The following is a 26,956-nucleotide window of genomic DNA, read 5'->3' as shown; positions in this document are numbered from 1 at the left end:
TAAACAAGAAAATGGCTGTTCAACTGGGGTGAGGCCGCTCTGGCTGAAAAGGCCCTTACAGACAAACTTTACTAACTTGGCCCCTAATTAGAAAACAAATAAAGGGAAAGGGAATAAGGAGAGAAGGGGGTTATAAAATAGACCTCTACTTGAATTAAGTGTTCAGACAGAGAATTTAATCTAACAAAGGTGGCAGATACCATAATCAGCCAAGGTCAGACTTTCAGAGAAATGACATTGATAGTAAATGTTTACAGGGGCACCCGGGTGGCTCAGTTAGGTAAGCATCTGCCTTCAGCTCAGGTCCTGATCTCAGGGTCCTGGGATCCTGCTGAAGTTCTGTATTGGGTTTCCTGCTCAGGGAGTAGAGCAAGGGAGATTCCTGTTCTGCAGGATTGCGATCCCTGCAAGTTAACTATTTATCGTTTTATGGCAGTCAAGGGTGCCTGAGGAATGCTACACACATGGAGGGGAGCAGGTGAAGAGGGGGTGCAAGGCGCCAGCTTTTGCTTTGTCCTCAGCCAGCCTCCTGCTCCCTCATCAGGAGGAAGAAGCCTGCTTCTCCTTCTCCCTCTGTTCCTCCCTACCGATGGTGTGTATACTCTCTCTCTCTTAAATAAATAAAGTCTTTATTTAAAAAAAAAAGTAAATGTTTACATAACAGTTTTATTTTTATCTTAGGACACTGCATTAAGGATAAAATCTTTTTCTGTTTGCTTGATGTATTTTCTAGAATATTAGATATATATCTTGTCTAAATTCCTTCAGTTCATTGATAACACAATTTAGAGATTTTTTCCTTGGATTTCAGATTTCATTATCTGTTCAGATAAAAATGCCTCTGGAAAGGGTATATTAGATTTTATCATTTAACTCTTAATGATAAAAGTTCATAAAAATCTTTCCTGAAAACTTTTTATGTAAAAAGAAAATAACAACATCAAGAAGACTATGGGAAGACAGCATCTCACTATCAAAATAAAAATTACATTTATCCTTTGACCCACAAATCCCTCTTTTGTGGGTATTATTGAGGGGGGAAAAGCAATATGCCTTGTAATGTACATAGAATGTTATCTTTTGGGGTGTTTGGGTGGCTCAGTGGGTTGGGCCTCTGCCTTCAGCTCAGGTCCTGATCTCAGGGTGCTGGGATCAAGCCCCTCATTGGATCTCTGCTCAGCAAGAGCCTGCTGCCTCCTCCCCCTCTGCCTGCCTCTCTGCCTCCTGTGATGTCTCTCTCTGTCAAATAAATTTTAAAAACTTTAAAAAGAAAAGAATGTTATCTTTTATGTAGGAAAGAGAAAAAATAAAATAAGTGTGATTCTTTTATTTGCGTAAAGAAACATTAGCAGGATACATGCAAAATGATTGAGTGGAGTAAGACTTTACCTTTGCATACTTTTGCATTGTATTGATTTTTGAATCATGTGACTCTATTACCTGTTTTTAAGATGGCTGAATGAGTGAATAATAAGATGATTGAAATCACAAAAGAGCGAAGTTCATTTCAAGTGAGGAAACTGGAAGGTTTGAACACAAATTTTATCTATTTTGCTGCTGAAGGCTGGCTCTGAATAGGTTCATTCACTAAGGCCTTTAGCCGTTAATACAGAGGACTGTTAACAGGAAGAACTTTTCTGCCATTCTGGCCAAATGCCACTCAGCCATGTTCTATGTGATCTGTTTTCCTGTAGATGCCAGAAGAGCAGGCGTTCTGTGTTTTGGTGAAAATCATGTATGACTATGGCTTACGAGATCTCTACAAAAACAACTTTGAAGATCTTCATTGCAAGTTCTATCAGTTGGAGAGACTAATACAGGTAAATAAAAATTAGGCTTTTATCACTCAGGGATTGAATTACAGAAAAAGTAATAAAATTGATGAACAATAATAATTCATGAAAGTTTAGTGGAATTCTACAGAAAAATTCTCAGTATATTTGGTTTCTGACCAGTATCTATGTTGGTGTTAATATTTATTTAACCATTTGATCGTTTTTAAAATAGTCTTCCATTGTAAATATTCAACTTTAATATACTTTGAAGTGTGAATATAGTGAGTTAAGTCAATGAAAAGATTCCTGAGTATATTTGTAAAGAAATGAAGATATTTACAGAATAGAAATGGAAATACTTAAGAACTTTCCCTCCCTTAATTAGCCCTAGTACTATATTTAGGTCCACATGTAGAGAATTCTTAAAAGGGACAGAAAAGAATTGAAAAAGAATAAAAAACACATAAATGTTAATATAGGGACATATTTAAAATTTTTTCTCCTATAATTTCATGATCTCAAACAATGTTTGTTACTGTTTCACAATATGTCTGTATAAATTTATATGTATGAAGAACATATTATTTTATATATGTAAAATATTACATAATAAAAAAAGATTGTGAGCAAGGGCAAGATGATATTGACTAGTGCTAATAGAAGGAATTCCTGAGTAGCTTTGAAATTCCACCTGAAGTTGAAAATCTTAAATTTATAATGGGTCTGTGTCACATGCTTATATGGCTTTCTCTGTCTGAGGTATTGAGAACCCAAGAGAAATGTGAAATAAATACATGAATGGATTGATTCCATATTGGAGAAAAGTAAAGTGATTAAGGAGGAAGGTAATGGGACACAGCACTAGAGATACTGGAAGGAGCCCATTGGCCTGACCTGTCAGGAGATCCATAGGTGTATAAAGAGGGCATGAAGTCAATAAGAGACTAAAAGACTAGAACAGGGAAGACACAGGATTAGCAATGAGATTAAAGACAACTTTACTGGGAGAAGAGAATGTTGGAAGGTAGAAGACCTTTAAGAAGAAATGAAATAGGGGAAAGATGTTAAGAGAACTGTAAGCACAATGACACATGTGCTTTCATTGGGAGAAGAAAGATTGTGTAGAAGATTCTGGGCAACTGTGGACAATAAAAGCAATAGGCTCTTTTTGAGATTTAATTCTTCTAAGTAAATATTTGGGATTATTCACTTTCTTACCTTTTATTTTCAGAAGTTTACATTTTTTCGAAGCTCAGTATTAAGAGCTTTGAGAGTCAAATAAATGTACCTGATAAATGAATAGCAAGTTCATGGTACTGTGAAGAAACCTAAACACATTTTAGCATGTGTTAGCATTCTTTGACTGGATGACCTTAGGACATCCCACTTAAAGTACCTGATGGGTACTTTTGGGTATTTTTCTGAAAGCATTTTGTGTAGGAAGTAGGGAGTTTTGTTTGTTTGTTTTTATGATCCATTTATGAAAACAAAACTAATGTGGGCTTTTACATGTCTTTGCTTTTCAGTTATAGGAACAGCTATGCTAATACTCTGAGCTTTCCTTTCATGCTTTTGACAAGCATTTACTTATGTAAATTGAGGAGAAAAAAGCGTTAGGGTAGCATAAAGGCATTTTTAGGAGACACCCTATATCATGCATTATACCCTTGCACAATTTCTGTAGCTTGTCAGTTTTTAATGATAGGTTATTTTGAAGTCTGGTTATGTTTGGGGTTTGTCTCAATACCCCAAAAAGATACTCAAGTGATATCACAGATCCTGGATGATGTTGATATTAAGTGGTCTCCAAAGAGTAGATCTATTTCTTTCCTAAGTAGTTAGGCAACCCATTTGATCAGGTGCTGGACTTGACTCTGTAGGGATGACGTTCGTTAGACCATAGGTATTCTGTCAAAGCGAGCATTTACTAAGAAACAAGAACAGTCAAGTGAGCAAGAGGTCATCTTTGTTATCTGTCCATGACAAGTCTGCCTCTATTTTCCTCAATCATCCTAGTCCCAGGCTCATCTCCTATTATCACTTCCATGTAGTTACATAAAATTGAATGAATTTTGCGAAAAATCTAGAGTGGTCATAGAAATCTAGTTATAAATTACAGTTGTGGTAGGAAATAAAGCTTCTCAGTTTTCCACTTTGATTTTTTAGGAGCAGTTACCGGACCTGCATCACCATTTTTGTGTTCTGAACCTGGAAGTTCATATGTATGCCTCCCAGTGGTTCCTCACTCTTTTTACAGCCAAGTTCCCACTCTGCATGGTCTTCCACATCATCGACTTACTGCTCTGTGAGGTAGAGTGACTGCATCTCTCATACCTAAGCCAAAAGTGAAAATAGTTTTTATTTAAAGTGGTCATAATCATCTTCATTTTATTTTTTCCTATAAATTAAGCCATAAATATTGACCAGGAAGTTCTATTTAATTTTTTAGTAAAGACTATGTTAATTATTATTTGTGAGAAATGAATATGTTAAGTCATATAAAATTCCTGCGAAGTAAGGTAGGTAATTAAATTTCTGTAATTAAAATTCATAATAAGCCTTTACCTGTGTAATAATGTATTACTAATATAAAGGACCTTTAAAATTATATAAATGAATTCAAAATCAGGTGTTTTTAATAGTAATGTAGTTATACTTCCAAGAGTGAATATAAATGAAATTATATAGTAATCTATATTTTATTTTATCTTTTCTTTTCTTTCTTTTCACCAGTATAGTTAACATACACTGTTATGTTAGTTTCAAGTGTACAATAGAGTGTGATTCAACAACTCCATATATCACCCAGCACTCATCATAACAGGTGTACTGCTTAATCCCCATCACCTATTTAACCTCCACCCACCTCCCCTCTGGTAACCACTAAGTTTGTTTTCTAATTATACAGTAATTTAATCTTCAATTCATAAGATGTTTCTAATGTATATGATGTTTGAGACTCCTACCAGATAATTGTGAAGTGATACACTAACGCTTCTCTACCATATATTTTCACAGAATATTTAAAAAACTAGTTTGCAGGGGCACCTGGGTGGCTCTTGGGGTTAAGGCCTCTGCCTTCGGCTCAGGTCATGATCTCAGGTCCTGGGATTGAGCCCCCCATCGGGGCTCTCTGCTCAGCAGGGAGCCTGCTTCCTCCTCTCTCTCTGCCTGCCTCTCTGCCTACTTGTGATCTCTGACTGTCAAGTAAATAAATAAAATCTTTTAAAAAAAAAACTAGTTTGCAAATTCCTTAGGTATATGATTTATTTCATGTATTGTTTTTAGTTCCTGAGGTGGCTGCGTTTATTCACTTTACTCTTTTACAGAAATAAGCAGCATTACACAAGCATACCTTGTATCCTGCCAGTCAAAATGTTTAACAGTCTTAGCAGTGATTGCTAGATGAGAATTTTTTTTATTTGGGATATAAATGTATATAAATTATAGCTGTCTTAAATTAGAAAGCTAGAGCAATCAAAAGTATAAGCCTAACATAATCTAAACGGTTTTGTATTAGTGCATAACTTGTTATACACGGTTTCCTTTCTTAACCACTCCAATTGTATTAATCAAATTATAAAAAACGATTAAAAGAGATAAAAATGCCTAAGCTGTGCAAAGCATGGCTAGGATTTCTCAGGCTACCACGGCAGAAGTGTTTCCTGTGCACACATCGCTGGGCTCTGCTCGTCAGAGGTTCTAGCTGGGAGCCACACAATCCTTGAAAGTTGCAGAGCATTTTGTAAAGGTGTAAGATCTTTAAACATTTGTAACATATTTTTTAAAAAAAGATTTGTTTATTTTATCTGAGAGCCAGAGAGAGAGAAAGAGAGAGAGAGGAGGGGCAGGGGATGAGAATCTCCATCAGACTCCCCGCTGAGCACAGAGCCCGAGGCAGGGCTGGATCTCACCACCCTGAGATTATGACCTGAGCTGAAATCGAGAGTCAGACCCTTCACCATCTGGGCCACCCAGGCGTCCCCATTTGTGACATTTTAATAAAGAAAGGCTCAGCGACTTGCTGAAGGTCACAGAGTAAGTTCCCCAATTCTGAATATGTAACAGCAGGCAAACCTGATTAATAACACATGGACTCTCCTATTTGTCTTACTTACAAATTAGTTTCTAAAATGCCTATCTAAATTTAACCTAAAGGAAGAAGGCAAAATTAGGAGTTAGAACCTCACTCAAAGTCAAAATGGTGTGATCTCTGTATACACAAATTTGGGCATTTGGCAAACTTTTCTGACTCCTCAAATTTAGTGCAGTGCTGTTCAAAAGTAAAAACCAAATTTATGTCTTTGACTTCTGTGATCTTAAAGTAATACTAAAATTTATTTTTGATAAATAAATGTTTGTAGGTCCTATTCATTTCATACTGAGCTGAGTTTAGTATTTCATGGTATTTAAAAAATAGGAAAGTGAGAGTATGACATTTTAACAGTTTTATATATAATAGGAGCTTACAAAAGTTAATATTACTTCAAATTTTTTGCTGAAAGAGATTATCTAATTTTATAGTGGTTAGTTTTATAATGTTCATTATAGAAATCACACCAGTAAAACTGGATTTCTTGGTCATTTATGGCAATAGTAACACTATCCTCTAGTTCACTGGAGTGATGCCTTTCTAAAATCATCTCTATGTGAGTGATTCCATACCTGACATTGGAGCATTGTCTGTGGGTCTTCTGGAACCCAGATTCACAATTTCTCAGTAAATTTTATTTTAACGATATTTGAATTTCTGATGTCAGTTGCTAAGAAAATTAGCAACATTTACAGTAGGGAAAAGAAAATTTATAAGCATTATCACTTGCTAGCTGTGATTTAATTATAATATTTGAAAGATCTTAATGCTTGTTAAAATTAATAAGAGATCATAGATACTACTTTCCCTTCCCTTAAATCTGTACTCTGTAGCTGTTTAAGGAAGTTGCATAGATTTCCAAAACATGGAGTAATTTGTAATCACAGGATCATGGTAACCACGGAAATAAATAATAATATCACTTACCAGTTCAAAATAAACTTTATTGGAACAGTATCAGGATATTCATTCTTTCCACTAACTCATCTTTGTCAGAGGATTATTTTGCAAAGGAAATTTTTAGATAAACTTTTATTTCCTGCCTGTCTGTGTTTTCTCTTTGCCCCTTTCCTTCTTGTAGTTAATAAAATATTTATATCAAAACTCGTCTTTCATATGTGGTAAAATATTCTGAAAGAAATGATAACATAGTCTTAAATAGAATCATCTATATGTATTTGTTTTTGTCATGTTCTCCTTTTTTTAAGGAAAATGATTCAAATCTTCATCATTATGAATTAATGTATATATACCACATCTTTATCCATTTACCTATCGATGAACATCTAGGTTCTTTCCATAGTTTGGCTGTTGTGGACATTGCTGCTATGAACATTCAGGTGCACATGCCCCTTTGGATCACTACATTTGTATCTTTGGGGTAAAAACCCAATAATGCGATTGCTGGGCCCTAGAGTAGCTCTATTTTAAAATTTTTGAGGCTGCATACTGTTTTCCAGAGTGGCTGCACTAACTTGCATTCCCACCAACAGCGTAGGAGTGTTCCCCTTTCCATCCTTACCAAGGACTACCATTTCCTGACTTGTTAATTTTAACCATTCTGACCAGTGTGAGGTGATACCTCATCGTAGTTTTAATTTGTATTTCCCTGATGCCAAGCGATGTTGAACATTCTTTCATGTGTCTGTTGGCCATTTGGATGTCTTCTTTGGAGAAATGCCCAACAGCAGGATTTTAAACTAGAGTTTGAAAAAAACATCTTATTATGCTGAGATAAATGGAACTTTCCATAAATTATCGTGTAGGCAATAATTGAAATTAATACTATTTTTTTTAAAAGAACAAAACCTTCTATATTTTATTGTCTGCTTCTATCGGGAGAGATAAGAAAAAGGCTAGAAGTATTAACACAGTGTAAATATTGTGCTGTTAATTCTCTAAGAATAGAACATTGTCTTTTTTAAAGAACTCTTTGTGGAAGTGTAACAGATTAAAAGAAAATGTGCAACAATTAGTGTAAAACGTGATTTTTTACGTTTTTCGTAAAGTGAACATAACTAATGTAACAAGCACCCAGATTTTTTAAAAAAGCCAAACACTACATGAATCTCAGGAGCCCTCCTTCCCTTTACTGCCCCTGTGGTCACTACCTCTCTGAAGAGTAATCACTGTCCCAACTTCCGGCACCGTAGGATTATGAGTTTTGATAGTTTTTTTTTTCTTTTAATCAAATTTCAAACTTTAGCTTTAGGTGGAATAATACAATATGAACTCTTCTCATCAAGGTTTCATTTATCATTATGTTTGGACATTCATCCATATAATAGTTGCATCCAGGTTTGGTTCATTTGTTCCACTGTATGAATATATTATAATATATCCATTCTTCCATTGTATTGTTGATGGGCATTTGGGTTGTTCCAGATGAGTGTAATTGCAAGTAGTGTTGCTACGCACATTCTTGAACTTGCCTGTTGGTAAGCATGTGAATGTACTTCTGTGGGTACACATCTAGGAGTGGAATTGCTGGGTTAGGGCATGTATACACTAGGATTTAGTAGATGCCCTCAAGTAGCTTTTTCAAAGTATTTTGAGCATTACCTTTTGAGTTGTTTTTATTCGGTGGAAGTCTTCCTCGTGCTCAAAGGCAGGTTTTTATTTTACTGTGTTTTGTTTTGTTTTTTAGAGGGCAGATCCTAGATCAGATTAAAGTTCATGAATATGGAACAAAATGACACTCATTTAGTTGAAAACTCATTGACTTGATCTCTGAAGTTGCATCCAAATGAGAACTAAGAGCTGGATTTAAGAGCTGACTCACTTCTGTGCTTGTATGAGAGAAATTCACCTGGTGGGAAAAGTCCAGCAGTGTATTTGGTGACAGAAGGAGTGACATAGAGACAGTTTAACATTGGAGTTAAGATATTTGGTTTTTTTTATTTAACCCTTCCTGCATCACTTTGTTATGTTACATTACCTGTGTATGTCTCAGTTTGTTTCTCTGTAAAATGATGCTAACAAAACCTATCTCCCAGGTTTATTTTAAGGATTGAATGAGAATATGAAGTGCTGAGCACTGTGCCTACTGCATAGTAAATACCCAGTTAGTAATATAACCCTCCGTTCTGCTCTGTCCATCTATATAGCTCTTTTATTGCTTCTCAGTTTTTTCAGTTAGCTAGATGACACCAGAGGTTCTTAAGAGAGTAGGCTAACTAGCTGTTGATTCTTTCTTACCTTTCTAACCACCTTTGTTTCCCTCTAGTTAAGATGCTTTTTTGCTAAAACCAAAATTTTAGCCATTGACCTTAATGGAAGTTTAATTCTATTTTATAATTTTATTTTATTTCTAATTCTATTAGTTGACTAATGACTCAAGTAGTCCTCGAAGGTTTTTTTTTTCTGCTTTCTTTCAGAAGACATAGAAAAAAAATAGTATATCTTTTAGTCTTGACAAGATAACTGACAGATGATGTTTGAAGTTCGCTCTTCCCCAATAGTTCAATTTTTAGAGTATCAAATTATATTCAGCTTTATATAGTAACTTGATATTTCGTGGAATATAAGGAAATCATTGACCCTTCAAATTAGAATATATTTCTTGTCTCTCCTTTTTTCTTAGGATGATGAAAAAAATGACAGTGCAGTACTCCAATATTTAATTAAATACCACCAAGTATGTACCCCCTTTCAAAACAGTTTTCTGAAGCTGTAGATTCATTACATAATATTCTTATCCCTTGCCCCCATTTTCTCCCTCAAACAGTAATATTTGAGTTTTTTTATTGTAATACAGCTGACACATAAAATTGTGTAAGTTTGAGGTATGCAATGTGTTGATCTGATTCCTTTTTTTTTTTTTTTTAAAGATTGTATTTATTTGACAGAGATCACAAGCAGGTAGAGAGGCAGGCATAGAGGGGGGAAGCAGGCTCCCTGCCGAGCAGAGAACCTGATGCGGGGCTCGAACCCAGGACCCTGAGATCATGACCTGAGCCGAAAGCAGAGGCTAAACCCACTGAGCCACCCAGGCACCCCAATCGGATTCATTTCTATAGTGCAATATGATTACCATACTAGCATTAGCTGAGGTCTTTATCAAGTAATTTGTTGAATTTAAAATGTATTAGAATGAGCATAGGGTACATAAACATAAATTTTATAAAAACTTTAAGAGTAATATTTGGCTATAAGAGTAGGGGAAAAAGCTTTGACCAACCAATAAATATGGTTAAGATTATTTTAAAGTTTTACTTATCAATAGAAATCTTCAGGACTAGGAAAAAAAACACTCTCTCAAATCTTGTTTCTGGATTTTAACTTTTTTCTCACCTATAAGGGTTTCTCACACCAGTTGTCTTGCAGCTCTTTCTTGCGTTGCATTAGTTTTGACATTACAGAAGTCGAACCCTCACATTTAAATGGCAGAACCATGGTCTGTGCTTCCTGTGATTTTATTTTATTTTTTTAAGATTTTATTTATTTATTTGACGAAAAGAGAGAGAGCGATCACAAGTAGGCAGAGAGGCAGGCAGAGGGAGAGGGCGAAGTAGGCTCTCCGCTGAGCAGAGAGCCCAGTGCAGGACTCAATCCCAGGACCCAAGGATCATGACCTGAGCCGAAGGCAGATGTCTAACCGACTGAGCCATCCAGGCACCCCATGATTTTAAAGGAATATTCACGCTCATTCATTTATTCAGCAAACATTTATTGAACTACTTCTAAATGCTTGACACCATTCAGGTTTGGGGATGTAACAGTAAAGAAAAGGAGGCAAAACTCGACTCTTCATTACATTTTTTTATCCTTGTGGAAGACACAGACAATAACAAATGCCTAAGTAGAATATATGATCGCTCAGAAGTGTTAAGTGCTATGGGAAAAGATGAAGGAAGAGAAATGCAACAGGTCTTAATTGGGACTTTTGACCATTATAGATAATTTTAGGTTTTACTGGACCGAGATGGGAAACAGCAGAACAGTTTTTTAAGTATAGGAGTGATAATCTCTGATATATATTTTATTCTTACCACTCAGGTTGCACTATTGAGTCAAAGGGAAAAGTTGAGGACCAGTTATGAGGCATAACCTGGGTTGCTTAGACCAAGTTAGTGGTGGTGAACATGGTGAGAAGTGGTTGATTTCTAGACAGATTTTAAAAGTAGAGAGGACAGGATGTGCTAATGGATCATCTGGGGGTTTATTGATTATATTTTTGTTTAACGTAGTGCTGAAAGGGAAGGTGGCTGATTATGCAGCTTCTACGCTTCAGGGAGCATCTTAGCCAACTGAGCCACCCAGGCGTCCCTTCAGGGAGCATCTTGGGGACCAATGATGTTGAGGAGTGACTGGGGCAGGTTACTCTTGCATGCTTTATTCTGGAAATGCTTGGATTACAATTTCTCTGCAGTGTTTGTTCTAGAAGCAGATTCTGGTACCCTTGGGAACATTGAAGGTCAATCTTTAGGAAATTATGGAGGGTGGAATAATTATGAAAAATGACTAGTGGAGGAATAAGCATGTCAAACCTAGTCCTTTAAAATAAAGGTACATAGCAGGGAGCCTGCCTCCCCCCCTCCCCGTCTCTCTGCCTACCTGCCTCTCTGCCTACTTGTGATCTCTGTCTGTCAAATTAAAAAAAAAAATGTGTAAAATAAAGGTACAAGTTTACTGTTAAAAATAGGAGTGGTATTTTGTTTTAGTAGAATCAAACCCACATTACTTTGGGGACTCACAAAGACTTTATATATCTCAAACCTGTTTAATAACCCACAGCATCTAATTATGTGTTCTCATACTCAGAACATTTATCACTGACTTAAAGTTATAGGATAACAGTTTTTTTTTCCAATAAAATTCTTTCAGTTTATCATGAATTGGAATAATTAAAGTTACTTTATAGTATTTTTTTCTTGCAGAAAGCTCATTATAGGTAAACTGTGTAGCATGGATTAAATAAAATAACTAAACATATTCTGTTATTTTTCTGATTTAATATTTGAAACATTTTTAAAGGCATTAAGGCATACAATGAATGCTTATATATCTATCTCCCTGGTTAAGAAACAAAATAATATTGGGGCACCTGCGTGGCTCAGTGGGTTGAGCCTCTGTCTTCGGCTCAGGTCATGATCTCAGGGTCCGGGTATCGAGCCCCGCATTGGGCTCTCTGCTCAGCGGGGAGCCTGCTTTCTCCTCTCTCTCTCTGCCTACTTGTGATCTCTGTCTGTCAAATACACAAATAAAATCTTTAAAAAAAAAAAAGAAACAAAATAATATGAACAAGATTAGTTTGTATATTATTAACTCCCTCTCCCAGGGACTACCCCCTCCTTTGCCTTCCTCACATGAACCATTATACAGAATTGAATGTTTCTGTGTTTTTTATTGCATATATGTGTACCTCTGAGAAACTTATGATTGATCATATTTGAAAAATCTTGTGCTCACTGGTTTATGAAGTCCACTACTTAAAATAGGTTTAGAAAGCTATCTTCCACCTACAAGCCATTGTCACACATACTGTTCAGTTATCTCCTCACTATTCTTTCCACTTGACCCTCTCTTATCCCATTTTTCTCCATAGCATCCAGAGATCAGGTCAAGTCATTCCTCTGCTGAAAATCCTTGGGTGGTTTCCCTCTAATAAAACTCACATTGTTTCACTTTGCCCATAATCTTCCCCTTCCTTCCTCTCCAGCGGTACCCTTGGGTCAGTCTTTCTCTTACTGTACTTCATCACTGGCCTTTTAGTTTCTGGAACATTAGGGTCTTTTCAGGTCGAAAATGTGTGCATATTCTTTCCCTTCTGGCTAAATTCTTCAGGCCTAGGGCTAAATGTAGTTTTAGTTAAATGTAGTTAAATGTTAAATGAAGTTTTTCCTGATCAGTCATTCTTAAGTAGTCTAAACTTTTGGACTTCTGTGATAGCACCCTGTAGTTAGTGGTTTTTTATTTATTTACTGTGTATTACTTTTTAAATGCCTATTTCTCTCACTAGATTATAAATTTCTGAAAAGAGAAGGCATATCTCTTTTGTGCACTACTATATATACACCTTATAATCAACTTGTGAACATACAAGGAATATCTGTTAATGGGCAAGTTTACTTTTATCATCTTCATTTGCATGTTTCTGTGAAATCCTATTGGCTGAAAATGACTTTGCTCTTGAGTTTTAAGAGAAAAAAAATAATATATTGGGAAATTCCTTCTGTTTTATTTTTTTATTTTTTTATTTTTTTTTAAGATTTTATTTATTAATTTGACAGAGAGAAATCACAAGTAGACGGAGAGGTAGCCAGAGAGAGAGAGAGAGGGAAGCAGGCTCCCTGCCGAGCAGAGAGCCCAATGCGGGACTCGATCCCAGGACCCTGAGATCATGACCTGAGCTGAAGGCAGCGGCTTAACCCACTGAGCCACCCAGGCGCCCCAAATTCCTTCTGTTTTAATTAAGATATTTTAAGAAACAGAAACCCAGACATAGTAGCCCAAGTACAGTGGGGGATTGTTATAAGTATAAAGTGAATCCAGGAGAAGATGAACAAGTAGACCTCAGGAAGGACAGGTGCCACAGAAACTCCAGCGCTCACCTCTCTTACTCTTTATTCCTCTGTATGAATTGAATGTGCTCCCTTCTCTCCCTCCTTACTTCTTTGTGGAGTCTATGGTATCTCAGAAAGTTTTGCCATGATTGTTCAACTCTAGGATCAGCGGTTCTTAAAAATCTCCTTATAATTTTTAGCTAAAATTCTAGAATTTAGAATTTAGCTAAAATTCACTAGTCCTGCTCCCATTTTAAGATAGCTTGTATAGTCCTAGATCTTAGGTATGCGCCACTTTAGGCTAGTTGTCCATGTCTTATTTAATATGCTGAGGAAAGGGTAACCTTAAGTAAGTCGTATGACTGATAGCCCGCTCAACAAGAGGCTCATTTTCTGAGAAGCCATTCTCAAAAAACAGCACAACAGAACATTTCTAGTGTGCATATACCCCATGCACCAAAATTCTTAGTATTGACTGCTTTGAAATATAGCATTTGATAAATATAAAATGTATTAAATAAAATTCTCAGAAAAAATCTCAAAAATACCCAGTCCATAGATATTTATTTAATTAAAATGGGGAGTCATACAGTTTTAATACAAGGTATAATCTTAAAAATTATGGTCTGAAAATTATGGTTGAAGGGGTAACAGTGTTCCAAATAATTTTCATGTACAGATTTTTCAGTAGGGTTTTGAATAAAAGCAGTGTGTAGTTTTGATCTATATTATTTTAATGATTATTTGCAAATCTTTATAAGTATTTTAATGCTTCCCATTGTCTGGAAATTGGATTGTGAAAGCATCTTCTTTTTTTTTTTATTCTTTTTTTTTTAATATAATTTTTTATTTTTTATAAACATATATTTTTATCCCCAGGGGTACAGGTCTGTGAATCACCAGGTTTACACACTTATGGTATTATGAAAGCATCTTCTAACATAATTGTTTAAATACATCCATTGCAATCATTAGTAACAGTCCTCCAATTTATAAGTTATTTAGATTGTACAATACAGAAAGAAAGTCTGTCATATGGTAACAGCCGGAAGTGGGACCTTGGAGAGTAGTTCCTTCCCTTCATCATCCAGTTTTATTAATACCCAATTTTTGCTGACAAACTCTCAGGCTTCACTTTTTTCTTTTAACAGTTTTATTTATTTATTTGAGGTAGGGGGTGTGGAGGAAGAGCAGAGGGACAAGGACAGGCAGCCTCCATGCTAAGCACAGAGCCCAACATAGGGTTTGATCCCAGGACCCTAAGATCATGACCTGAGCCAAAATCAAGAGTTGGATACTTTAATCAACTGAGCCACCCAGGCACTCCAGGCAGATAGTCTTATTATTCTTGCCCATCTTTAATGCAAATGGACCGTGGTCTTTGCCTCTTTTAAGATATCCCCATTATCTACTTTCATTTAAAGTTTGGAGTCTTACCAATTCTCAATATCACTAGGGGGTCTCTGGGTCCAAGACTCTGTTGACCTCATAAATCCCAGGTGGTCCTTCTCAGGTCTATTAGAATTTCAACATGAAATGCTTCTTCTGATGACCCTGGTATTTTTCTGTCTTCCTTTTCAAGTACTTTACCATCAGTATCCCTTGTTTGGCATGTTTAACTAAACAGTGGTTTGACCTTTTTCATATTTACCCAGGGCCTGTTAATTATATCGAGACAAATAGTATCCAGCCATCAGTACTAGAATTGCTGACTGCCTTGGTTTAAAAGAAGCATAATGGGACTTCCTGGTCTTTTGGTTTTTGGATGGTCTTACCAGGGTTTTTGGAAGCTCTGATTTTTTAGAGGTCCATTTGACATTTTGCTTCTTGTCCATGTCCTAGTAATATAGCCCTTTATGCTCTTTTTGCTGAGGAATAATGCCAGGAAATTTTCCATACTTGAACAGTTTCCTGCATAGTCCCCTGGCTCATTGACCTTCTGGACTGCAGGATAGGCTATTTCACAGTCTGGTAGGTAGTTGTTTCTTACTTATGGCATTTAGTGATCGCAGACTAGTTGTTCTCCAACATCCCAAATGAGGTAGATAACATCTACTTCTGATCAGTTCTCTTGTTTATTTGAATTGAGTCGACAAGACTCCTTAATACAGAGACAAATTAGTGCAATCTTAGTATTTAGAATCTCTCTTTCCAAGTCACTTATTAATATTAATATAGGACTCTTCTAAGAGGATGAAAGATAGATATCCAGTAGTACTGATAAAATCCTCTAAATGCTCTTTTTTTATCAAATAGAATCAAAGCACATTTTATCTAAGTAACCTTTTCGCTTGAGAAGTAAGTGGCTTAAAATCAGTGACTATGGGTTGAAGCTAACATGCTGAACATATTCAGGTAGCATGAGTCAACCTTGAAATACACAAAATTATCAGGCCCTGAGAAACAGGTCACCTTTGGAAGATAGATATTACTTTGTGTATGCACCTATCTAGAAATGTCCAGTTCTTGTCCCAGATCTTTTTTTTTTTTTCAGAAATGAGTGTAGTTGCTTTCTGTTTATGTCTGATTATACAACACATAGAAATACTGCTTGTTTTGTGAGAATCTCCTTCTTAATCCCAGAAGAGCATGATGATACAGTGCGGTATGAAAGAGCAGAGAAGTCTCTGTGTTCACTGGTCAGTTATACCAGTGAGTGTTGAAGGATGTGCGGAGTAAGTCTTCTTTGCAGGCTCAAGGTACCTGTTACAAAATTCACCTTGGGTAGGGATTCAGGAGAGGTGGGGTTCCTCTCTGTGATTCTGTCTCTATCCCACCTGGTCCTCAAAGGTAACACCTGACTCTTTTCCAGCCACCTGTTTCCTGGTGACTCGGGGAACCTCTCTGTGAAGCTTCATCTCTCTTGAGTTATCTCCCTAAGACTCCATCTTTCACCTCTGCTTTTATTCCTATGCCCTGTGGACTTTTCTCCTCTTCTTCTGTTTTGGCCTGGGATTCAATTACTAAGCTTTACCTGATGTTACCGTAGAGAATGTTTCCAATCCAACCAGGTTGAAAAGACTCTGAAAGAAAACAGCTAGTACTAGCCCTTGGGATCTATCACCTATAAGATCACCAGACATTTCCCTCTACCAAGATGGTGACCTGTGGGCATAACTATGTTCTTAAAAATCTCTTCCTTTTTTTTTTTTCTAAGTTTGTATTATAAAAGACCCACTTCTATTATCCTAGGTTAGTATGTGCTCGGCCCCAAAAGAAAAAGAAAGGATATGTTCTGCCCCAGGAAGAGGATGAGAGAGGAGGAAAAAGGTTGTCCAGCTCATCTGATGGCACAATTGGATTCTGCCTAACTCTTAACATTTAATAATTCCATCCATTTTTAGGATCTTTGTCATCATATACTATTCTAGTGACAGCAAAGTATTCTCCAGCTGTATTAGGCTGAGTATGAGGATGGTAGAGACCTTAAGCAGTCTGCATGAATCCCTTTTTAGGAGTATGGAAAAAGAGAAGAGAAGGTCACGGTGAAACTACAGGCCCAGCTTATATGGTAGTCTTAAGTACCAGTGCTAACTCAGGGGAAGGGCCAAATTTCCTTATTGCACAGTAGGTTCTCTGAGGCTATCCTTATTTCCACCTTTAAGATGACATTTTATTTTATTTTAAAGATTTTTTAAATTTATTTTAGAGAGAGAGACTGAGCGAAAGAGAGAGCATGAGCCAGGGAGGGAGAAGAAGCAGAGGGAGAAACAGACTCCCCACTGAGCAGGAAGACCAATGTGGGGCTCAATCCCAGGACCCTGGGATCATGACCCGAGTTGAAGGCAGATGCTTAACCAACTGAGCCACCCAGGCGCCCCTAAAATGACATTTTAAAATTGTGCCAGCCAACATTTTTTTTAATCTGTATATTTTCCTCTAAGAAATATGAACCAATTTTTTATTTTCTTGGGTAAAGATAAATTTGGATTTATCTGAAATTTACTAATAAGCCTGAATTATATTTTACCCAGTATATTGACACTCTTCAACTATGGAGTTTTTACTACATTTGATAAAAATATTTTGAACCTACCAAAGTTTCATCCTCCTTTACCTGATTTTTCAAATCATAGAACTACTGCTAATCAGCAAACATCTGTTAAATCTTCCTAAATTCAAGAAAAGATCATTGAATTTAATCTAGCATTTGGATAAAATCCTTGAAGAAATTGGGCATTGGTTACAAGAAAATAAAAGATCCAGAACTTCTTCTACTTTCCCTAATGAAACTGTTTTAAGGATTTGATTAGATCAGATATGAACTCAAATGAGCAAAAATGAGTGAAATAGGCTGGGTATAACATAATCCAGAATAGTGGGTACTGATATGAATTGGAGAGTATGTGATTCATATAAAGAGACTCAAATAACATTTGTAAAAATACTGTGTGGCCAAACAGAATGCATCATCAGACTAAAGTCAGCTAAAGGTTGCTAATTGTTTGTGACCTCTGATTTAAATAACAAGATGAAATGTTATTCTTTTCTTGGGGGAAATGTGGAGGTGGTGGGTGAGTTTCTAAACTGTGATGAATTAATTAGTATATTTTTATTTTATTTATTTATTTTTAAATATAGCAAGGCTAGGGTTTTCTTATTTAGTATATTTTTATTTTAGCCCCCCCCCCACTGAGCCACCCAGGTGCCCCTAGTATATTTTTATTTTAGAAGCCCATACTGCAAAAGTTGTATTTATAGTTATTATAGTAATAAGACATTTGAGAGGTGCCTGGGTGGCTCAGTTCGTAAGGGTCCGCCTTCGGCTCAAGTCCTGCTTTCAGATTCCTGCGATCGAGTCCTGCATCCTGCTCCCTGCTCAGCAGAGAGTCTGCTTCTCCCTCCCCCTCTGCCTGCTGCTCTGCCTAGTTGTGCTCTCTGTCAAATAAATAAATAAAATCTTAAGAAGAAAAGAAAAGAGGAAAGAAAAGAGAAAAGAAAAGAAATGAAAGAAGAGATTTCATAGAAGTGTAGGTGTACTTGAAGTCATAAGTCAATATTTCTCAAAATGTAGTTCATAAACAGCTTTTTTCAGAATAATTTCGGGGAGAGGGGTACAATTTCCATTCTCAGAGGCATACCTCAGAGATATTATAGGTTCAGTTCCAGACCACTGCAATAAACCAAATATCACAACAAGGTGAATTAAATGAATTTTTTTGGTCTCCCAGTACATAGGAAAGTTATGTTTACACAATACTGTAGTCTGTTAAGTGTGCAGTAGCAGTATGTCTTCTAAAAAATTCATACCTTAATTTAAAATGCTTTATTGCTGAAATGCTAACCCTTATTTAAACTTTCAGGAAGTCATAATCACTGAGCACAGGTCACCATAACAAATATAATAATATACTATATCAAAAGCTTGAAATATTGTGAGAATTACCAAAACGTGACACAGAGACAAAGTGAGCAAATGCTGTTGGAAAAACGGTACCAATAGGCTTGCTCCACACAGGTTCACCACAGACCTTCAAATTGTAAAAAATACAATATCTGCAAAATGCAATAAAACAAAGCACAGTACAACAAGGTTTCCCTGTAGAAAGCTACAGTAATCAAAATCGTGTGGCAGTGGCATAGGTATAGATACACAGATTAATGGATTGGAAGTGAAAGTTCAGAAATACGTATTTGTGAGCCATTGACAAGAGCGCCAAAACAATTCATTAAGGAAACAATATTCTTTCCAACAAGGTTGCTGGGATAACTGGATGTTAATACATAAAAGAGCGAAACTGTGACCTACTTCATACTATGTGTAAGAACTCAAAATGGATTTAGGCCTAACTATAAAACCTAAAACTATAAAATCCTTAGTAGAATATCTAGCTATAAATATTCATGGCCTTTGAATAGACAGTGGTTTCTTATATATGACAAAGCACAAGCAACAACACATAAGTAGGTAAGTTGGGTTTCAGAAAAATGTATTTTTCTGAAAAAACTTGTATTTCAAAGGACACTATCAAGAAAGTGAAAAAAACCTATAGAATGAGGAAAAGATTGTGCAAATCACATATCTGTTAAGGGTTTGGTATTTTGGTATCTAGAATATATAAGGAATCCTCACAACTCAGCAATAAAAAGACAGATAACCCAATTTAAAAGTCAGCGAAGGATCTGAATAGGTATTTCTCCGAATAGAAGATATACAAATGGCCAATAAGCACATGAAAAAAATGTTTAACATGATGAGCATGGTCCATCTTTAACAAGATGCACCCTTACTAGGACAGATATAATGCAAAAGATGGGACAAAACTAATGTTGCTGAAAATGTGAAAAAATTAGAACCCTCAAATTCCTGGTAATGGTGTAAAATGGTACAGTCACTTTGTTTTTTGTTTTTTTTGTTTTGTTTTTTTTAGATTTTTATTTATTTGACAGACAGCCATCACAAGTAGGCACAGAGGCAGACAGAGAGAGGCGGGGTGGGAAGCAGGCTCCCCGCTTAGCAGCTTAGCAGAGAGCCCGATGCGGGAATCAATCCCAGGACCTTGGGATCATGACCTGAGCTGAAGGCAGAGGCTTAACCCACTGAGCCACCCAGGCGCCCCAGTACAGTCACTTTGAAAAGTAGTTGGAAGTTCCTCAAAAAGTTAAAAATAGAGTTGCTGTATGACCCAACAATTCATTTCCTATGTACATACCCAAGAGAACTAAAATCATAGGTTTACCAAAACAAAACAAAAGCAAAAAATCCTTGTATGTGAATTTTTCATAATACTGAAAGTGGAAATAGCTGGAATGTCAAACAACTGATGAACAAACAAAAAAAATGTGGTACACTCATGTAATAGAATATTAGTTAGCCATAAATAGGAATGGTGTTCTAATACATGATAATAAGATGGATGAGCTGTGAAAACATTATGTAAAGTGAAAGAGGCCAGAAAAAAAGGCCACATGTTGTTTTGTTTCATTTATATGAAATTTACAGGCAAATCCTTGGGGACAAAGTAAATGAGTCATTGCCAGGAGCTGGGGGGAGGAGGGATTGGGGAGTATGCTAATGAGTACAAGGTTTCTTTTTGGGATGATTAAATGTTCTGGAATTAGATAGTGGGGATGGTTGTAGTCTTATAAATATACTAAAAACCACTGAATTATATAAAATAACTTGGTGGAAGAGAGGGGAAGATGGCAGCAAAGTAGGAAGACCCTAGGCTTACCTCATTCCACGAATATGACTAGGTAATTATTACATCATTCTAAATATCCCAGAAATCAATCTGAAGACTGACAGAACAAGTTCCACAGCTAAAGGTGGGAAGAGGCCACATCAAAGAAAGTAGGAAATGCAGAAATACAGCCTGGCAGAGAATTGGATCTTGTCTACTGTGATGGGGAAGGAACTGCAGTCACTGAGAAGGGCAAGAGGCAGACTAGCACATAGGGGAATACACAGGGAAGACAATTCCCCATAGCTGTTGCCTGGGAAAGCAAGAGGGTCCAAATTTCAGGAGTTCTCATAACCAGCGGGGCCTTGAAGCCTGGAGTGTTAAAGGTCAGTTGATGTGATGTATATATATAATGGAATAGTTTTTAGCCATAAAAAAATGGATGGAGAGTTAGGAAGTATAATGCTAAGTGAAGTAAGTCAGAGAAAGACAAACACCATATGATTTCAGTCAAATGTGGAACTGAAGAGACAACACAGATGAGCTCAGGAGGAAAAAAAGAGAGAGAGAGAAAGACCAACCAAGAAATAGACGCTTAACTCTAGAGAACTCATTGACGGTTATCAGAGGGGAGGTTGGTGGGGGGATGGATGGAATAGGTGATGGGGATTTTGGAATGCTCTTGTGATGAGCACTGGGTAATTAAAGTAAAAACTTAAAAAATAAAAATTAAAAATTAAAAAAACAACAAATGTTGGCGGTTCTACTTGGGGGAAAAAAAAACCAACTTGGGAAGATTGAGAAGTGCTTGTTAAACATGCAAATTCCATAGACCCATCTTAGTCCCTAGATTCTTTGGAGATATGACCCTAGAAAGCTGCATGGTTAACAAGTATTCCCAAGTTTTAAAATTTTTTAAATTTTAAGAAATGCTGATGTGACAGCTCCATATACTTACACACTGCAGTGTGTTTAGGCCACAGGCTGTATGCTTTTTGGCAGTTTTAATCCCCACTAGCAGCAGAGGCTAAGAGTGATTGGGGGAGCACTTTCCATTCCATATGGAAGCTAGTGAATGGTACAGGCCTAGTCCTTTGGGGAATTGAGAGGAGTGATCTGGAGAGGCACGAGATAGTACGCTTTTTCATTTCTTAGAATTCGTGACTTTGGCAAATTCTAGGAAGTAAAATAATAGTCCGAGATAATGAATTCAGAGAAACACAAATCTTAAGGGAAATATCCAGCAATGTTTCTGTGGTTGCTGCATTTTTAATGTTGATTCTGGGGATAAAAACCTTGGTCTGTTGATTTCTTCAGGGCTATTTTGAGCAGATGTTACTGTTGGCCCATCAACAAAGCCAAGTTGACAGAGAACAGATGAGTGTTTTAACAGCTAAACTTCCTTGGCAGTAGTATCTGGACCAGATTTGTTTCACAGCAGTGCTGCAGCAGACCAATTATGATTAAAAATGGGCAGATATTTTATTTCATGAAGATCGAGGCAAAGAACAAGATGGACCCTTTTTAGAGTTAGCCGTTACCAAGTACGGGGAACGAAGATGAATCCACCTTGTTCCAATACAGGCTCTTCAGGGGCATATCCGATTTTTACCTTTCTAAGGCATAATTTCATATATGATTAATAGTATTCTGTGTGTGTGTGTGTGTATACATACATATGTGTGTGTGTGTATATAGATATATATAGCTTTAAAATCTTTTTTTTCTTTTAAAATACAGTTATTTTCAGAAAGACAGATTCAACATTAGTGCAGATAGTACTAGAATATAACAAAAATCATGCTCCTGATACCTCATAGACAAAAGTTTGGGAAATGGGTAGCCACCTCAGTCAGAGTCTCTGTAGCCCCCAGGGACCTCTACTCCCTTTCACTTCTTCCCTTACCTAGGGGCCTCCACTTCTTGCTTCCTAGAGGCTCCAGATCCTCCTGGACCCCAATTCTAGCTCTTTCTCTGTACCTCCAATCATATCAATACAGACCAGATCGTGGAGCTACCTTTTCTAATGGGCATCACCTGTTCGATTAAAAAAATTTTTTGAGTAGAGTCGACATACAGTGTTAGATTAATTTCAGGTGTACAACATAGTGATTCAGTGCTCACCACAAGTGTAGCTACCATCTGTACATACAGTGCTATTACAAGGTCATCGACCACCTTCCCAGTGCTGTGCCTTTTATTACCAGAACTTACTCATTCTATAACTGGAAGGCTGTATCTCCCACTCCCCTTCACTCATTTTGCCCCCCCTTCTCTCCTCTGGCAACCATCCATTCATTCTCTGTATTTTTAGGTCTGATTCTGCTTTTTGTCATGTTCATTTGTTTTATTTTTTAGATTCCACACATGATTGAAATCATAGGGCGTTTATTTTTCTCCATCTGACTTATTTCACTTAGCATAGCACTCTCTAGGTCATCCATGTTATCACGGAGGCATGAACTCATCGTTTTTGACTGTATAATATCCCTCTGTGTGTGTGTGTGTGTGTGTGTGTGTGTGTGTGTCTAATTGTCCATTTGTCTGTCATTGAACATTTAGGTTGCTTCCATGTCTTTACTACTGTAAATAATGCTACAATAAACATATGGGTGTGTATATCTTTTTAAATTAATGTCTAAAGTTCTCTTTTTAAAAATCTAAAACTTAAGGGCACCTGGCTGGCTCAGGTGGTAGAGTGTGTGACTCTTGATCTCAGATAGTTGTAAATTTGAGTTCCATGATGGATGTAGAGATTCCTTAAAAATAAAATCTTAAAAAAAGAAAAAAAAATCTAGGGGCACCTGGGTGGCTCAGTGGGTTAAAGCCTCTGCCTTCGGCTCAGGTCATGATCCCAAGGTCCTGGGGTTGAGCCCTGCATTGGGCTCTCTGCTCAGCGGGGAGCCTGCTTCCTCCTCTCTCTGCCTGCCTCTCTGCCTACTTGAGATCTCTGTCTGTCAAATAGATAAATCGTTTTTAAAAAAATCTAAGACTTTGGGTTGCAGGGTGGCTCAGTGGGTTGGGCTTCTGCCTTCAGCTCAGGTCATGATCTCAGGGTCCTGGGATCGAGCCCCACATCAGGCTCTCTGCTCAGCAGGGAGCCTGCTCTCTCCCTACCCCCCCACTGCCACTCTGCCTATTTGTAATCTATCTGTCAAATAAATACATAAAATCTAAAAAAAAAAAAAAAAACTAAAACTTCTTTCCTCAAGGTATCAAAACTTTTTAAAGCTCAGAGTCACAAATACCCTTTTTTTTTAAAAAAGAGAAGTGTGGCTTTGATACTCAATTAATTCTTTATGGCACTCTTGATAGGCACTATTACTTTGACTAGCCTGTTTCTTTCCTTGGCAATAAAAATAGATGGTCAAGCTTAAAAATTCTACACTTATATGAATGGTTGATTATAATGGTTTTGTTCTATGTAAGCCCCATGATATACTATAAGACAAATACTTTATTGGGGGTGTAGGAACATGAAAGTAACTAGCTTTTCCCATTTCTTTTTATGTCATGCCATTTAACAAATGACTAACAGTCATCTTTTCTGCCTCAACCTGAAGGAGAAGGGGGTTCTATTACCAGTATTTCTTCCAAGATGTGGAGCTTCGGATGCTTACTTATGCTCACTGTCTACAAACTGACCCAGGCTGAGCCCTAACCCAACGTTTATTGTGTTTTATTTTAGGCTAGTTCCAGTACTTGATGATAGAGACAAACCACGGGTTTGGTTGTTTTTTTTTTTTCTTCCCCCCAAGGACACAGGTTGGGGTGATCAGATATGAATTGATAACAAAGACTCTTACATTATGTTGACCCATAGGAATTTGCCATATTTATAAATCAAAAATATTGAATATTGGCAATTTCCTATGGTTCAACCTTATATTATACTCAGAATAGTGATATTTAGGAGAGATCCCTTCATAAGAATAAGGAATACCCAATCCAAACTGGGGAAGGCCCACTGTCCAATGGAGTAGTCACTATAGGTAAATGAATGAAGTCCTCTCTCATAATTTTTTTTTAAGATTTATTTATTTTAGAGAGACAGCATGTATGCATGAGCAGAGGGAGGGGTGGAGGAAGAGGGAGAGAGAGAGAGAATCCAGGGACACCAGAGGGACACCAGAGAGGGACACCAGTGTGGCACATTTGGCTAAACATCAGACTCTTGGTTTCAGCTCAGGCTGTGATCTCAGAGCTGTGGGATCAAGTTCCTTGTGGGCTTCTGTGCTCAATGCAACATCTGCTTAAGATTCTCTTTCTCCCTTTCCTGCCCCTTCCCCCCTACGCTCTGTCCGTCTCTCTCTCACATAAATAAATTTTTAAAAAATAAATAAAATTTCATTTTTGAAGTTTGCATTTTGTTCCACAGTAGAGCCAGAACTATTTTAATATAAAATTTTTTTCAAATGTTCAAGTAAAAATTGTTTATCTAAAAAAAAATTTTGTCCTTGGAAATACAGCGTATTTGATTTGACTGTTCCTCTTCTGACACATAGCTCTCTGTACCTTGGCTTTGGCATACCATAGTTTGGAAAGCACAGTTACATAATGGGAAGCTGCTGAAAGTTTAAATCAGGGTAACGGCATGATAAAATAGATGTTTTAGAAAGGTAATTCTGGAAGAGCCAAACTAGTTGTGTAATATCAATTGACATATATTTAATGAGAAACGTTTAGAATAGTTGCTAGTGTTCTGGATTGTAGCTGCTGTGTCTGTCCTCTAGCACATGTGCCTTTATCTTTTGCAGTAAGTATACATTTAAAAGTATGTGGTGTAATGCCAAATTGACTAACAGTTCTACATTTCTGTGGAATTATGGGGGAGGGAACACATTATACAGTGTATGTAAAATTTTTAGATTAGATTTTCTTTAATAGCCTTTTCTTTGAAGTAGTTTCTTATACTTGGGCAAGAAAGAATTTATAGAACACATTAGTTAATGTGTTGCATTGTAGGCAGGATAACTAGATTTTTAAAGGTCAGGTTATTAAATGTTTATGTGGGAATCTGAAAGGACTCCTAAGTAATTTATTTTCAAAGTCATTAGGAAGGAGTGAAAATGGATGGACAGTAGATGACTGTCCTATGAGACAGGCTAGTCCATATAGCTGTTAGGATTCCAGGAAAGCCAAAAATGGAGCAGAATATGCTTCTGACTTATTCCAAAGTGAGGCTTTGTGTTTTGTCTCTAGAAAAATAATAACTAATAGCTCATCAATTCAACATCTAGGAAACCAGTGATACCCACTGAAAGGAATGTCTTATTCATCCATTCACTCATTTATTTAGTAAATATCGAACACCTAATACGTCCTGACACTGAGCCAAATCTAACAGATCTCATGATTAATTGAATAGGCATTGTCTTTGTATCCATGGAGCAAATAGGCTTGTGGGCACACAGATAATAAATAAATCAAAAAACATGACTTCATAGTATAATGCTATGAAGGGAAATTTCAAGCTGCCTCAAGATTTTGTAATAAGTAAAACCTGTTTTAGATTAAGGTTTCAAGAATGGTCTTTCTGGGACGCCTGGGTGGCTCAGCTGGTTAAGCGGCTGCCTTCGGCTCAGGTCATGATCCCACCGTCCTGGGATCGAGTCCCACATCGGGCTCCTTGCTCAGCTGGGAGCTTGCTTCTCCCTCTGCCTCTGCCTACCACTCTGTCTGTTTGTGCTCACTCTCGCTCCTCTCTCTGACAAATAAATAAATCTTAAAAAAAAAAAAAAAAGAATGGTCTTTCTGAGTCTGAGTAAGTGACATTTAGAGCTGAGATCTGAGAGATGAGTAGGAGAATTCCCATTGGGGTGTGAGGGGGTTATAGTGCATGTGTAAGACTTTTGGGTGGGAGGAAATAAAAGAAAGCCAAAACTTCTAGAACACAGAGAACAGTTGGCCAAGAGGTAGGTGGACCCAAATAATACCAGGGCTTGGCAACCATATTGAGAAGGACATGGGATTTCATTCCAAGTGATGCAAGAAGCTACTGATGATCTTTAAGTATGGAATTGTGTGGTCTGATTTAAATGTTTGAGAGATGATTATGGTGTTGTAAATGCATTGAAGGGGGAATAAGGAAACCAGGGAGACCAATTAAGGACTCCTGCCCACAGAAGAGCTGATGGTGGCTAATTGAAAGTGTCGGCAGAGGATGAAGGGTGGTAGATGAATTCATATTTCAGAATACGGCCACGGTTGTTAAGCACTGGGGGGAGCTCTTCGAAGGACTTAGACAGCTCAATGAGAAAAGATGAGGGTAGAATAAGATTGAATTGGGAAAGAGTGCCTACGTAGGGCAAAAAAGCATTTTGTTAAGTGGATTTTCTTTTTTCCTTTATTTATTGTTTGGACTTAAAATGAACTTGTGTAAATGAAGGTCAAAGCTAACTGTAAGTTAAACTCTGAAGAAGTATTATTGCACGGCATCTGGGTGGCTTAGTTGTTAAG

General features: G+C 37.0%; 1 protein-coding gene across 2 annotated transcripts in view; it reads left to right on the top strand.

The window, feature by feature from the left end:
• RABGAP1L (RAB GTPase activating protein 1 like) overlaps nt 1–26,956 on the top strand; it is a 769,947-nt gene that overhangs the window by 499,660 nt on the left and 243,331 nt on the right. For both annotated transcript variants that reach the window (XM_059412860.1, XM_059412861.1), the window contains exons 16-17: nt 1,695–1,820; nt 3,942–4,085. In XM_059412860.1, the coding sequence (XP_059268843.1) occupies nt 1,695–1,820; nt 3,942–4,085 (270 nt within the window). The remainder of the gene's footprint in view (nt 1–1,694; nt 1,821–3,941; nt 4,086–26,956) is intronic.

This window comes from Mustela nigripes, chromosome 10, assembly GCF_022355385.1.
Source record: "Mustela nigripes isolate SB6536 chromosome 10, MUSNIG.SB6536, whole genome shotgun sequence".
NCBI classification, from domain to species: domain Eukaryota; kingdom Metazoa; phylum Chordata; class Mammalia; order Carnivora; family Mustelidae; genus Mustela; species Mustela nigripes.
Note: the sequence above shows the minus strand (reverse complement) of the source record. Positions and strands in the feature narration are given on the sequence as shown.